The sequence below is a fragment of the Limulus polyphemus genome, unplaced genomic scaffold, assembly GCF_000517525.1.
Source record: "Limulus polyphemus unplaced genomic scaffold, Limulus_polyphemus-2.1.2 Scaffold212, whole genome shotgun sequence".
NCBI lineage: Eukaryota > Metazoa > Arthropoda > Merostomata > Xiphosura > Limulidae > Limulus > Limulus polyphemus.
In genome coordinates, this window is record NW_013665822.1 from 580,330 (window position 1) to 596,681 (window position 16,352).

Consider the following 16,352-nt stretch of genomic DNA (forward strand, 5'->3'; position numbering starts at 1 on the left):
GGAAGTTCCTTCCAAACTATGCTGAAGTCGCTACATCACTGACTGACCTGACCAAGCAAGGCCAACTCAAGAAGGTGAAGTGGGAATAACCACAGCAGATGGCATTCCAAAAGTTGAAGAACAAGTTAGGAAGTTTCCAATCCTTAGAATGTCAGACTTCAGTAAATGGTTCATTATTCAGGCTGATGCAATAAACATTGAAATTGGAGCAGTACTTCAGGAAGAACATGAAGATGGACTGTTTCCCATAATGCATATCTCTAAAAAGCTGTTGAGTAATGAGACTTACTACTCTGTGATTGAACCAGAGTTTCTGGCCATCTATCAAGGGAACTGCAAATGTTGGTGCAAATTTTATGAGTAGAATTTGAGCATGAACTGAGCACAGCCTTTATATATACTAAAAAAAAATATTTTAAACATTTTTCTTGAAGAGGGGCTTATTGTTAGATATAGACGACTGTTTAAGTTTAATGCGAGCATTATTATTTAGTTTATATAGTGCACATGTAATACTTAATTATTTTTAAAAAGTGATATTATATGGTAAGTTTGTTTACATAAATGTTAACAAATCATACATTGTGTAGTTCAATTGTTATGAATTAGCAGTTGTTTACAATAATGAAGTTATTGTGTCATGTTGGTTTAATTGAGTATTATTGCACCAAAATATCTGGTATAGCATGGAATTTTCTAGACTTTTGTTGGGGCATAAATATGCATCAAAAATAATTATTTAGTTCTAATTCTAGACTGCATGATTGTGAGTTTAGTGATAAAGTGTGTATAGTGGCAATTTTTAAAATGAAATTATCACAGACTGTTTTGTAATAACAGAGTATACAAGAATAATTCATCTTGTCAGTTGTGTTCTAAAGTAACTGATCTGTGTGGACTTTGATGTAAAAGAAATGATTATCTAAAGCTCAAGATACAACTGTGATAACCAACAGTGTAACAAAAATTTGTAGATAAGCTGATTTGTTTTTAATATGTTATTTTTAAAAAAGCAGACTGTGTTGCTGTTTGTATATAGTTGAAATTTATGGCCAACAAGTTACAGCCACCTACTGTAAGGAATCCAGTTTTACAAAACCTGACAGTTGTGTGTACTTGTATCTATGTTAAAGGGGTTTTCTTTATGACTTGTGTGTGAGGTGCTAGCCACTCTGGGTAAATCTGCAATGCTTTTTAAGTTAGGAATTAAATTTAAAACAGTCTGGTAGAAGTTTTCATCAAGTATTGTTTGTAGAAAGAATATTACGATCCAGTAAAAGTGTCAGTTCATTGTCAAAGCAATTTTGTATTTTCTGTTATAAAAATATTTTGTTTTTATATTTTAAGTTCTGTCAAATCTCTATTTCATTCAGAAAAACTCAATATTACAATGTAATAGATAATCTGTTGGAATATCCCGTTATTCAATGAACCTATTACATTGCTCTAGGAATAAGAAGTTTTTCTTGAATATATCACGTGTAGGTAGGAGTTTAAAAAAAAAGTGAAACATTTACAATAAAAACAGAAAAAGGTTTAATGAAATATTATTCCAGAGCAAATATTACATTATTCATACACTAGAAAACAGAATATGCACCACCACGGAAGACAAAGAGCATGTGGTATTTGTAGTTACAAATAAGTACAATATTTTTCTGACTGGTGCTAAACAAGAACACATGGAAATTTATTGTTTTATTACTCATGCATATAGTAAGAGGGAGCAGTCTTGCTTAATCTTAGTTTTCTCTGAATTATATCAGTTTTATATTCTTATGGTAAGGAATACTGATGATTCTTTAGGATCACTGGATTTAAAATATATATAACTTCAACTCATTCCTTCCAAGACAGAGAAACTTATAATTTATATATATATATCTAACCATTAAAGTTGACTCTGAGTCTGCAAGTGATGTAATTTTTGTTGCATCTTGCTAACCACAGAGAGTAATACATCATTTTGGAAACTGTATACTGATTAGGAAATATTAAAACAATCTCTCACTGGTATGCACATTATTGAATGTTATGTCATTGTGACTAATTAATTGCACAGTTGTTCGTCAGTTTTGAGGTAACTTACTTCTGTGGATGTCATAACTTGTCTCAAAATACAGTGTACTAGTAATTTATAAATTACATACACTAGTTCATTCAATGCATTTCACCATGATATTTATATAAACAACACACTGTTCTTTTAACTGTATAATATTTTCTTGACTAAACAACAGTTTTTATCCTCGGTGATATGCACATCATCCTTAAAAGTTGGATTAAGTGTGTGTTTTTTTTAATGTGTGTGAAGTTATGCCATCATTAAAGACATATACTGACCATTGTTATAGTGGTAAATATTGAAATGCCATAATTTTTTGCCAAAATCATCTGAAGGCACTTTTGAAAGAAGTAACAGTTTTAAATAGTCAGTGACACAGAAGAGTATATTATACATCAGCATATTCTTAAAACTATTAACTTTTAAACAAAAATTATAATATTAATAAACACAGAAAATTATTTTAGGTCATCAAAACCTAGCTCAAAAGTGATCTGTATAAATAACTGCAAAACTAAATAAATAAAGGTTTTTAAAAATCAAGATTTTGCAGGTTCATTTTATAAACTCTTAGAATTATTAGATTATCTGCATTCACATAATCTTGGAAAATATTACAATTTGTAAAAAAAATACTGTTCACATCATCAACAAACAACAATAAACTTAGCTGCAAACAATCCATTATCTGGTCAGTACAATAAAACTTGAATAGTACATTTCTCTACTAATGGATTTGTAAACACTTTAGAAATTATATTAATTAAAAATATACATTTGCCTACAACCAAACACCATGTTATTCAATCATTTTTATTTTTTGAACATCCTCTTTTCATCTTGGAAAACATGTCACGATAATAATATACTTGTCTCAATGATGAAACAGCAAGTTTTGTTTTTGTAAACATTTATAAAACTGCTTGATTCAGACATTTGGTTTTGCCAAAAATAATTGTTTAAATCTGAAAGAACCAGAAATGATAAAAGTCGATATGTATAAAGACTGGTTGATTACAAGCATGGGTTAAAAACAACTGCAGTATCCTCAAAAACCAAGGTGCAAAAGGTAAGTTATTATGCATTATTAATAGCCAAAATAATATGGTATTAACTAAGATCTGCTTGTAAAATGTGCCTCGTCCATCGTAAGAAAAATGTTAAGTTCAAACAACATATTTTTAATATAAATTTTCAAAAAAAAAATGAAAGTAATACTGTGTAGTTTTCATATTAATTGTGGTTTACATTAGAATATTTTACTTATTTCTGTAGTTGTATCCACAATGAGGTGTATTTTAAAGTTGTCTTGCATTTACTATAAAAGTCTGTTACATTTCACCTACAACACACCTTTAAATTTGTCCAACCAAAGACCATTAATACTGTGTTTAAGTAGATATCATATATTTTATGTACCATAGCATTATATAAACAAAAGCAAATATCAAATAATAAAATAAATTATGTAAACTAGAAATTTTAATATCATCAAATGTTTCATTTACAAAATTTCTCTTCAAGATTTGCTGCCATTTTTATAACTATGCCACACCAACTGAGCTGACTTACAAAAAAATCATGTTTTTATTGTTCATACATTTGATCGCATTTGAGTTACCCACAATATTTTTAATAAACTGGATTACATTACAGTAAATATTGAGCCATGTGTACCTGTAAAAACACATTAAAAAACTAATGTCACTAAGGTTTTTTTTGTTCATTTAACATTTCATATGAGAAATGCCTGGTTGCCTATTTACAGAAAAATGGTAGATTGGATCATTTTTTTTACAGAAAACCACTTCAATACCCTCTTACATATTTAGTATAAATGCGCACACACCAACAACAACATTTTTTTAGATGTGTAAGTTTTTCCAAATATCCTTACACACGATAAAGTTCATCAAGCTATACAGCAAATACAAAATGCTTTATATATAATAAAAATATATCAGCTTAATTATAGCCATAAAATACATTACAAGCATACATCGCAATACTGGAAAGAAACCACTAGTGGTAGCTTTCAAAAGAACTTCCACATGTATAATTAATTACCCATAATATAGTTATATCAGCTATACTGTAAAGATACATCTAATTACTTCTTTTTTTTCTAATTCAACCATTCATAATTCCAAGTATCTCAAGCTAAACAGAAAGTGAAAATTGTAAAACAAGCTAATAAAAGTAAATACAATAGCACATCAGTATACCTCTTCCTTCACTCAATCCTATTTGTTTACAAAATTGGACACAAAACGTATACATTTTTATGCGACAAAAAAACAAAAACACCAGTTTTGGAATCATATTTTGAGAGTCAACTCATGGAAGAAGTGGTACAAAATATGTATTACAAAAGTCCATAAAACAACCTAAAAATGCTAAACCTAAAATACAACCAGAAAGATGCACTTTGGGATAAAATATTCAACTTGAAAAGTTGTAACACAATTTATTTTGACTAATTGAATAACTTCCTGTTTATTTACTTACAGAAATTTATAGATGAATCACTCTTCAGTCAGCGACATTAAACCTGAAGAACACTCGGTTTTCTGAATTTCTAGAGAGCACGGTGATACACAATATGAATAGCCACATGTCAACAATACACTGTCTGAGAGGCTGACAACAGTAATAAACATTATCAATGTATTACAGAAGAGATGCAATTAGATGCCAAAATATTACACAATTTACTGAAAGTAAACATACAATAAAAAAACAATGAAAAGTTAGACACTCTGCTGATTTAAGTTTCCAACAGATAGACTTTACAATAATATGGTTTATGTTTATCATATGAGCAAATTCTTCCTCAGCATATTGTACATTTGACTAGTGCTTACTTATTATTGTTGTTTGAACATACAGCACAATTCAAATGTTTTTACCTTTAACTGTAATATGTTTAGCCAATTAAATACAATTACTCACTGGAAAAAAAGTCCATTAATACTTTCAAACATAGGAAATTCTTAGTATTTAACCATTTGAAAGACAACTTTGTCTGACACATTCCTATGTACAACAAATAGGATTTCTTCACTTTCCTCAACAATTTATTGTATCAGCCAATTGAGTACAGTTTCCATTAGTGGTACCTCAATGAAAACGAGGGTCAATATTAGTTTCAAAAAAGTACTAATAATAATAACTGTACATTCACTATTCATGTCAATGTGGGTTGAAGACATGAAGCAACAGTCAAAATTTGCAATTCTTCCTGTAGCACATAACAACGCAGTTCTTGTATAACTGGAAGCAGTCACACATGCATTTCTTTATTGATAAATCAAGTTAAAGTAGACCCCAACAAACATTAACAATAATTCAAGTGCAATTCTCATCAGTTTTACAGATTACTGTGGGTTTATACTATAAATAGTAACAAAAAGTATATACAAGCAGTTTAAGTTGTAAATGTTTAAGCTCTACATAAACTATAAATATGTTGGTCTTAATCAGGCATTAAATTTAACATAGAACCAATAACAATGCAACTATTTATCTGTTTCTCAGGTACATGTAAAGAGTACATATAACTTCTGTACAAGTGCTAACATACATACACATAGATAGGTCTTAATCAGTAGCTCATCAACACAACTTCTGCACAAGTGCATGCACACTTGTGTAGTTCTTTAGTACATAGAGATAAGGTTCCAACCAAGATTTAACACATACACAAAATGTTCTTCATCAGTAGCTCAGGTAAGTATAACTTTCACATATGTGCTAACATACATACATGTAATGCAAGTGGCAACACACGTTGCAGCTCTTCATCAGTATTAAAAGTACATCTCTCCCACATGTCCTGCCACAGATAAATATGTAGATATTCATCAGTTTCACAAATAGGTGTGTCACCCACAAACATACCAAGAAACAAACACACAGTTGTTCATCAGTGGCAAAGAAATTAATAAAGATGCATGTCCAGTTCTATATTCAGTAGCATGGGTAAGTGTACTGTAGCTCCCACTCAAATGTTAATAAACATAAACGTGCAGAGTTCTTCATCTGTAGCAAATGTGTTTTAATAAATATACATGAATGGTTCTTCATCTGCAGCAAATGTAGGTGTAGCTCCCACACAAGTGCTAATAAATATGTGTGAAGTTAGTTCTTCCTCTGTAGTGAATGTAGGAGTAGCTTCGACATACATGCACAGTCGTTTCCCTGTAGTAAATGTAGGTGTAGCTCCCACAGAAGTGACATACATATGCATGTGCATTTTTTTTATTAATGGAACAGCTTCCTTGCGAGTGGTCATATAAAGTACATTTTTAATCACTAGTACAGCAGTACAAAAACTTACATATGCAAACAGTATGTTTAATACCTAAGTAACAGTAACAATCATACAATTGGTATTACATACATCTTAAAATGGTAAACAAAACTATGTACAGGTCTTAATCTATGGTTCATGAGGAGTATGAGTAATATTAATGCAATTTTTATAAATTCGGATCAATTCAGATATCATATAAATCTTAAAGGGGTTCATATAAAATATTTGTAGCTTTTCACCAGTGGCAGAATGTAGATCCTATTCTAGAAGTAAAGACCAAACTGATAATAATTATTATAAATTAAGCCAATATTTTTACTCCACACATTTACAATACTTCCATTATGTATATGTAATTTTGCTGTGTTTACTAAAACTGAGGTGATTTGTTAATACTCTTATATGTACTACTTTCTGCAAAAATCCCAGGTGTTGTGTATATTAAATCTAAATTTAATACTTCTTTATTCTTTCTTAAATTGTCTGTGAGTGCAAGTAAATAACAATTTTGAACAGCTTAGTAGATAAACATTAAAAACTATGGTGATCGGTTCTTGCAGGTCTTTTTCTAGCTTAATAAATTAATTATTTGAATTTTTTATATATGTTTTATAATACTGAATATTCAACATGAATAGACCATGATTTTATGTCTATACAAAGAAACAACTATTGAAGCATTAGCTGGGTAATGTTCTTTTGCAATATTGTATCTCGTACAGCATTAAAAACAACTTTGATGTTCTCTGTGTCCACAGCTGTAGTAAAGTGATGAAAGAGTTGTTTCTTCTGGTCTCTCCTGACAGAGTCAAACATACTAAGAATGAACATCTGCACATCTTCCAATTTGTGAGGATCTCCACTGAACTCTGGAAAGTAATGAGAAATATCTGAATCTTTCTTTTCTAGTTTTTCCTGAAGAAGATCAGTTTTGTTAAGGAAAAGAATAACCGACACTTCGGAGAAGCACCTATTGTTGATAATAGTCTCAAAAATATGCTTTGACTCCGCAAGGCGGTTGGTACATCGGTCTTCTAAAAGTACTTGATCATATTCTGTAGATGCTACTAGGAACAGGATAGAAGTTACACTATCAAAACACTGGAACCATTTTTGCCTCTGAGAACGCTGCCCACCAACATCTACAAAACGGAATGGGATGGTATTGATATGGACAAGAAATTCACTGATTCCCTTAGTGGCTTTCCTAGCATGAAGAATGTCTTGATTTGAAGGAAGATAATTCTGTAATAAAATTTTGAAATGTTGGTATTATACTCTTTTTAACAAACAAAATACATGATATTGTGGCTGAAACTTCAGGATTAGTTTGAATCATCAGTTAGTTCACATACATTAATGTTTTCTTTTTGAGGTTTCAAACACATTAGAGAAATTACAAAGTCACTCACAAAACTTTCAAATAGATTAAAAATGATAGTGGATCATAAAAATTCATGCAAAGAACTTAATAATATTTGACAAAAAGAGTTTCTTCTAGTTGTACAATTATTTATTTTACAAATAATTACAAAAAATATCATTCCAATTCAATATTTTTTTCAGTTTTAGTAACAAGAACTTAGATAAAAGATCTCATGATCATAAACTATCAAATTTACTAATGCACTCTTTTGAATTAAAATCATTATACTATCTGGGTACTCAAATATAGACAAAACTAACTTACTTGTGCTGTTATCCTATTTAAGTTCTCAAAGAAATAGCGTACACTGTCTCCCTAAAAATGAAAAAAATATATATGTAGTTATTTTCACAACATTCAAACAGACCTTTATTTTAAAAACTCATCAAAGCATCTTTGTAAACCTGCAAGATCAAATACCACAAGCAGTTTTAAATAAAATAAAATCTTTAAAAAATCCAAGATGACAGAGGGCCATTCAACTCATTGAGATTACCTCCTTATCCAAGAAAAAAGTAATATTAACACATCCCTCAAGAGCTAAGGGGTGTCTTTACACTACAATTTGTTGAATATTAAAAGTAAGTTCAATCCAGAAACTCCCAAACAGAGTGGTTTTGGACGTATCTTTTCAAGACAAGTTTTCGTTTGTTAATTGATAAATTTTTAAGTGAAATACAGCATGCTCAAGTCTCCATATGAGCTAGTACTAAGGTCTACCTGCTGGGAGTAAATTCAGTATATATCAATAAAGCCATCATTAGTTAAGCAATTACCAACCTTTTATGTTTCTGCTATCACCTTTTATGTTTAGCTTTCAACTGAGTTATAAACAATTTCACCTGCGATTTGGTAGGGAAGGTTGAAGCATCACGATAGTTAGCAGTAGGACGAGCAGATAATAACACTTTGAAAGCAGCTACAGGCATAATACTGTACTCAGTTTGTTGCACAATATCTACCAAGGGGGTTCTAAATGGTTCCTGAATACCTTTGCGTGTCATTTTGAGACTTCCATACTTCTTGTGCTTGGCCATTAAGCTCATGATGAGCTGACAGATTTCACCTTCAGTCACATTACCACTTCAAATCACTTTTCACAGCCACAATGCTAAAATAGTGCAGGAAATGGCTTCTTTTTAGCCAATAAAAATGTCCTAAATATTTCAGCTCAAATTATGAAAAACTGGATTCGGTAAGGGTTTTTTTCAACAAACATATCCTCCACTGGCTCGTGAGGAGCCTGTTGAAAATTTTCTGTTTAATTTTTAAACCAATTTAAACAGAGTCCTTCACATGTATCTACATCTTCAACAAATTTCTAAAATTTTTCAAACTGTAAACACTACATCACCAGTGTTTATAACTTTTAACCGAAAAGCTATATTGTCAAAAAAAAAAAATTCTTCATCTAGGCTTCAAAAACTTAAATTCATCATATCAGAGTTCATATTCTCAATCTTTTCACTTGGCTACTCAAACAGACAAGCCATAGAAGAAAATTGTCTGAGGCCAAACATTTTTAAACATCTGAATCAAATCTCCCTGTAATTCTTATGCACTCAAGAGAAAATGAATCTAAAACTCTAAGCCTCTCCTCACAGTTTGTCTCTGCATTTTTTTCGATATATTGATAGCCTTCCTATAGTAACGAGAAAAAAGCTAGAAGCAGTGCCCTAAATGTGTATTTATCAGTCTTGTACAAAGTTATAAATAACCTTCATGTTCTTCAATTTAAAATTTGTATAAACAAAACAAAAATATTTTATCTGTTCATTTCACCACAACTAAACACTCAGCCAAGAGCTTCAGGATTTTTGAAAAAATAAACAATAAATCTTTCCCTTTTTTTTTCCAAGACACCAATACTCCTCTTGCACAGGAATCATTTTCAACTTTTCATACCCCAACTGCATAATTTACACTTCTTGATAATCAAAATTATCTTAAAATTCACCTATATTCTACTAAAACTCATCTTAAAGGTTCTGACTCCTCCTCTAAGATTCATCTTCCATGTTCTGACACCTTCCTAAAACTCACATTTATCATTCTGACACCCCCACTAAGACGAGGGTTCTTTTTAAAAGAGGAGCATTCTCAACAGAACTGGCTTTTCCCATTATTTTAATATCAGTAAGATCAGAAATACTCCTGCCCAAAAAGTCATCCAAACCATTAACACTAATAATAGATAACAAAGGTCCAAAATCAGACCCCTTTGGGACCTCACTAGCTGCATTTTCCCACTAACCCAATTTTCAATCCACTTATTTTTACTATCAATACTATAAGCAGAGAACTTACCAACTTATCTCTTGTAAGACATCTTATCAAAGGCTTTCTGAAAGAAAAGGTAAACATATTCTTCCTGTAAATGACTCCTAACAATACATTCCAAAACCTGGCTTACAAAAGAAATCAGACTAATAAGCCTATACATTTGTTTCTTGAATTCTCCCTAGACCCTTTCTTTATACAAATAAGGATGACATTGGCAATCCTCTAGTTTCTAAGAACATTTCTGGTGTCAGAAGACTTCTGAAGTAGAAATCAGACTTAAAAGCCTATGCAATAGTTTCCTAAATTATCCTTAAACCATTCCTTTATACAAGTAAGGGTGACACTGGCAATCCTCCAGTCTCCACGAAATTTCCTGGTTTCAAAAGACTTCTAATAAAAAAAAATAATATTGACATATTGGAAAAGGTTCAAATGAGAGCTACTACAAGTATTCCAAAAATAGAAGGGTTATCTTATGGAGGTAGTTTAAGGTATCTTATTTTCTCCTGAAAAAGGTAAGAGGACATCTTATTTAAGTTTATAGGATTATCTGGGGTGATTGATACAATAAAGGTTTCTGATTTCTTTGTACTATATTCTGCAGACAACAGAACATAAGTTCAGTACTTGGAAAAAGACAAGCTGGATCCAGTTGCTAACATCTACCCTTGGGAAAATGGAACATTTAAAAGCTAAGGCATCTTATAGTCTTTCACAAAAATCTTGCCATCAGTATCCTTTAATTAAAGGCCCAATCTCCATTCTTATGTTTTGCTTTCCTTAATACATTTTAAAGAAATCCTTGCTGTTAGTTCTAACATTATCAGCCAATTGTTTCTTACAAGTTCTGCTAAATTTCCTAATTTCTTTTTTCATCAAATCCCCAACCTTCCTATGATTTTATAAATCTTTTAACATGTCTGTCAATTTAAATTCATCAATTTATTATATTTTCTCCTCTGTATCTTTAGTAAGCCAATCAGGTTTGATCTTCCCACTTATACCTTTTAAACTTGCCTATTTTAAATGAAAAGCAGTTAATTTTTTAAAGTTTCACAAGTTTGTCCTACATTATTTTTTAACTCACTGTCCCAATTCACAAATGACAAATCTTGTCTCATGTTCTCAAAATTGGCTTTCTGAAAAAATGGGAATTAAAAACTATTTCTTTAATCTTAACATGTAACAAAACATCAAACTAACTATGCAATGATCACTCTTTTACAAACATTCCCATACTTCAACTCTTAAAACCATATTCTCATTAGTGATTAAAATTAAATAAAAATTGCATCTCTCAAGGTTGACTCTCAGAGTATTTGGTATAGATAAGCATATTGAATCACTTCAATTGAAACCTCTCTCCTTCACTATTTGACTCCATAGAATACCAACCAATGGGTCTAAAATCAAGGGTAATAAAATTAAAATGAACATCCCAACAGTATTCTTATTATTAGAAACATTGATCTCCTTATACAATGTCTTATTGATGTCTTCTGTCTGATCAGGTAGCCTACAAATATTGGCATTTAAAAAATTTTCTTTGTTCAACTTGCTGATTACATTTTTTCTTATTAATCCAATTCTAACAGGCTGCAGTTCCTTCCTTACATAAAATTAGATAATAACATATTGCTTTTTGTGTATTTCAAACACTTAGACTAGAAAGATTTATGAAATGAACCATCATTTTTTTCAGACATTTCCAGCCTATTGCAGCATTATTTCAATGAAGAAAAACTCATCATATGTGCCTTTTTCGAATATGTTTCAGGTTAAATATTCTTGGAAAAATTTTGAAACTTGTTTCAATTAAAAATGAAAAAAATAGGATGAATTTTCATTCTACCATGAATGAAAACATGGAATGCTTGTTTATACTCTCCTGGTTTTCATGCTTCAGTCTTTTTGTCCAATGTCAACACATGTGACTGACGTAAACATAAGTGACAATGGGCATGAAACTGCTACAGTCACATAACAGTCCTTACATTTTGTAATTTTTATTTAATTGATTAATATGTATTACAATGAGTACATATATCTTAAGAATGTTGTAATTTCATATGCTGAATGGCACTCTGACTAAAATAAAAATAATGTTAATATCTTAGGGAAGTTTAATTAATCACACACTGATGCATTAAAACACATACAGATAAGTATCACAAAATGTGACAGAAATAAATGTATATATAAGTATAACTGCTTACTTATTAATTCATATTTCTTGCTTTTCTCAAGTTTCTTATTCTGTTTGACCAATTTTTCATTTTACTAATAACTTTTCAAGTTGTTATATATTATACATCTACTTTAATCATGGGTATTACGATACAATGCACCACAACTTAAACAAACTTTATTTTAACTTACCAGTTGAAATTCTCTCCTCCTATCAAAGGCAGTTTTTATACCTCTATCTTGCCATAGTTCTTTTACTATATTTGCTAACTTTAAAAATGTCTGTGAATCCAAGATCATACTGTTGTCAAACGTTAAAATATGACTAGCATTCTGCGAATTGTATACATTTTCCCATGGAATATCCAGCTTGTTTCTTGCATCTACTAATACTTTCATTCCTTTAACTATATTTTGATAAACAACACTTCTGAACTCTATTAATGATTCCTCGTCAAAATTATGGCCATGGATAATCTTCATTTGCTTTAGAAAAGTACTTTTACCACTTTCACCAGCTCCTAGAAGAAGTAGTTTAACTTCTCGGCGGATAATATGTTTGTCTTCTTCTAACATTTTATCAATTTTTTTGCTTCTTTGAAACTGTTCTAACTCATCAGGACCATATTTAAGACGTAAAAAGCACGCACAAGATGACAGCACTGCCGCCATCTTTGGAATATTAACCACGCCTCATATATCAAACATCATATCCGGTAAAATTGCAGTATGATAAACAAAATAAAGAATAAGTTATTTGGTGTTGTAAGCTCATATTTGATATATCAAAAATAGATATTAATATTATTTAGTGTACTTCACATAACCTTCTTTATATTCTAAATAATTTATTTTTTATTAAATTATCAACTGTCAATTTAGTTGGGCTTTTCATAAGATTTATCCTCTATTATCGCGATAGCACGGAAACATGGCTGCTCTCTCAGTAGTAAGTGCAAGGAACGGGTACCGAATATTTGGATCATCAGTTTATTCTTCATTACAGAGGAATATTAGAAGAAGTAAATATATTGTATTGTAAGTAACTTTACACTAAACATTACTCCAAGTTGTATTCTATAATATATCTGCTGTAATCAAAACATATTTAGCTGGAGCTACTCACGTACTGTGAACCTATGCCTATTTGTATTTCTTATTTTGCAATTTAATTTAACACAGATTCACTAACTTAGTCACAGTAATCAATGCTACTAATAATATTATTAATGATATTACTGTTAGTCACTATCACACCGTAGAAGTCGCAGTCAGTCACAGCTGATTATTTTATGTAATATATGATAAACATGTGCCATAACAATTTAATTTTTTTTTATACACCTGAATCAGGTCGGCTCTAGTTCTTCTGCATTGCAGTGCAAGAAAACCACTGGCCTCTATACCCGCTTAGACAATTTCTCTGCTTCTAACTACAAATGTAACCTGATCACTTGTTTACTTACTAGAGCTGCTAACAGTTGTTTTTCTTATTTGTTTCTATGTAATGAAATAACATTTGTACATTTTTCTTCTTGGGAAATAATGGGTATCCCAAACTTTTTCTTTAAACAATCACTCACAATTTTTTTAATGGAAAACTTAATACCCTTAATAATACTAAATGGATGACTAATTAAATGTCATGTAAGTTTATGCCTTCTTTATTTATACAAGCAGAGCTCACTTCTTATAAGTTAGCTCACTAAACTGTAACATAAGTACCACCCACTAATTCAACTCAAATTTGTTTTTAAATCAACAAATAAAATAAAATATTTTTTCCATGTCAAAAACTACATTCCAACCCCAATTCATTCATGGATAATTTACTCATATACTTGTGGCAGCTACAAAGCTACCTAAGTTGCAAAAATAAATTCCACTTAACTGTACATATCCATGAACAAGTGGGGATTTTCTACAGAACAATTCACTCTTTATCATCTCCTTGCACTTCTTTTATCCACACTTCAAATTACTGGACACAGAATCTCCTCAACTGACTTTAACATTTTAGTCTGCAGGCCTTACAGACTTGGAACGTCTCATTAAAGAAAGTCTACTTATGAAATATAATCTTATTAGCTTGTATAATAATATCTGTTGAGTTAAGCGTGTTTTGAGTATTTCTCATTAACTGTATGTGTACTTTTCCTAATTAATTTAGTGTGGATCAATATTATATCGAAGTTCATTCGCTGGATTTTACATCCCCCCCTCCCATGTTAAGTCTTTACATTGGCCTTACAAATGTTTGTCGCAATATAGTATATAAGCTTCTGTTTAGCATTTATTATCATAGGTTTGTGTTTACTGTAGGAATTTGCTGAAGATGAAAAGTGTATATTCTGAAATGTACAATAAATATTTTGTTATTCATCCTTTGTGTGGTTGTATTATTCATCATTAGAAAAAAAAGGTTTAAAATTTTAAAGCTTGAGTTACTTTTCATAATTAAATAGAAAGATTAAATTTTTCAAACAGAAATCATTTTGATAATCATTCTTGAAACTTTTTAAAGCAAATCATTATCTTTTTTTTAATAATAAGGCTATTAAAACTGAACATGATCCTAAATGAAGCTTTACTACAGTTTTGTACATTATGAAAATAATAGTTAGCTTAATATGATACTTCAGTCATATGACCTTCACATTCACTCTGCATGTTTAATTTTGAGTTATTGATTCTGTGATATATTTGTCAAAAGAAATGACAAATATGATTTAATAGCAGAAAAATCATGATCAGTACATGTGTTTATATCATTACTTGTCATTTTGTTTAGGTTTGTTGGACCAGAAGTGGTTGTAATTAAATACTAAAGAGTAATTATAATAAAACTGCAGCATGCAAATTATGATTCCACAATCTACTAGTACTGAAGTACTATAATAGTAAAAATATTCAAAACATAGTTGATGATACTACCCCAATAGACTTTTTTTCTTGGGACATTCTTTGAAATATTTTTCTATTCAATTTGTTGAATCAAATAAAACATTTACAAACTTCACACTCATAAAACTATCAAATATTTATTATGATACACTCATACAGTCATTTCTTATATGTAGTGTTTAATTTTTTTTTAATCACATTACTCCAAACAACTCTCTCTATTGCATATGTGTTTAGTATAATGTCAGTCCTGACACAGACATGAAAAGTTACTGGTGTATGAAAAAGTACATATTATATCTGTGACAATTTTGTTTGAAGGATTTAAAGTGCAAACTATTTTATTGTAACGAAGCAGGATGAATGCAACCTTTTCCCTAGCATACAAAAAAAGAAGGAAAAAATGTTACAAGTAAGGAATAACTATTTGAATGTATCATAATAAGTATTTGATACTTTTGTTAGTATTACATATAAAAAATTTTTGTTTGTCTTAATAAATTATTATAATTTCATTTTAACTAGAATTGAGGTCTAAAGGAATTGGTTACTGTCAAATATAGAACTGAGTAATAATTTTAATGGTACCATTTGGTAAGCTAAATAATTTTAATATTCTCATTTCATGGAATTAAATGGAAGATGCTTTTTTTATAAAAATAGGTTTATGCATAGTTGTTATTACAACACTAATTATTCTTTGTATGTAGCCTCAGTACATAAGTTCATGAAAAAGATTTGGTCATAGCTTTAAAAAATTCTTAAGCCTTCTTGACATTATGCATCAGCTAGTAATAAAGTAAACAACATTTTAAGTTGAATACTTATAAATGTTAGATACACATCAAAGAATGCCATCCGTTCACTCCATTAAGACCTGGTTAAACCTAATTGGAAATATTCTGTTCAGTTTTGGTCATCTTATTTAAGAAAAGATATTTGATTGGTGGAGATGGTTTAGGAAAGAGCCATCAGGATGATTTGAGGTTTGAAGATGATGTTATGTGTTATCTGGATGATTGATAGGATGTGGACTTTGTGTACCTTATATTTTCAAAAAGCTTTTGATAAGGTATCACACTAAAATATTAGCTAAGAAAATCACATTGAAACGGCTTGAGGAAGGATTAATTGGATTGTTAGGTGATTGAATGGAAGAAAGAAATCAAATT

General features: G+C 30.3%; 2 protein-coding genes across 2 annotated transcripts in view; one reads left to right on the forward strand and one right to left on the reverse strand.

Annotated features, from left to right (window-relative positions):
- Positions 1-1,519: 1,519 nt before the first annotated feature.
- LOC106478447 (guanine nucleotide-binding protein subunit alpha homolog) lies at positions 1,520-12,961 on the reverse strand. The gene is made up of 3 exons (XM_013938989.2): positions 12,469-12,961; positions 8,071-8,121; positions 1,520-7,625 (listed from the first exon to the last, which is right to left on the reverse strand). Exons 1-3 carry the CDS (start codon positions 12,946-12,948, stop codon positions 7,050-7,052), a joined length of 1,107 nt encoding a protein of 368 aa, XP_013794443.1. The 5' UTR covers positions 12,949-12,961; the 3' UTR covers positions 1,520-7,049.
- Positions 12,962-13,168: 207 nt separating this feature from the next.
- Positions 13,169-16,352, forward strand: part of LOC106478448 (probable cytosolic oligopeptidase A) — a 68,677-nt gene continuing 65,493 nt past the window's right edge. Inside the window, exon 1 of the mRNA XM_013938990.2 lies at positions 13,169-13,314. Coding sequence (XP_013794444.1) covers positions 13,208-13,314 — 107 coding nt within the window. The 5' untranslated portion in view covers positions 13,169-13,207. The remainder of the gene's footprint in view (positions 13,315-16,352) is intronic.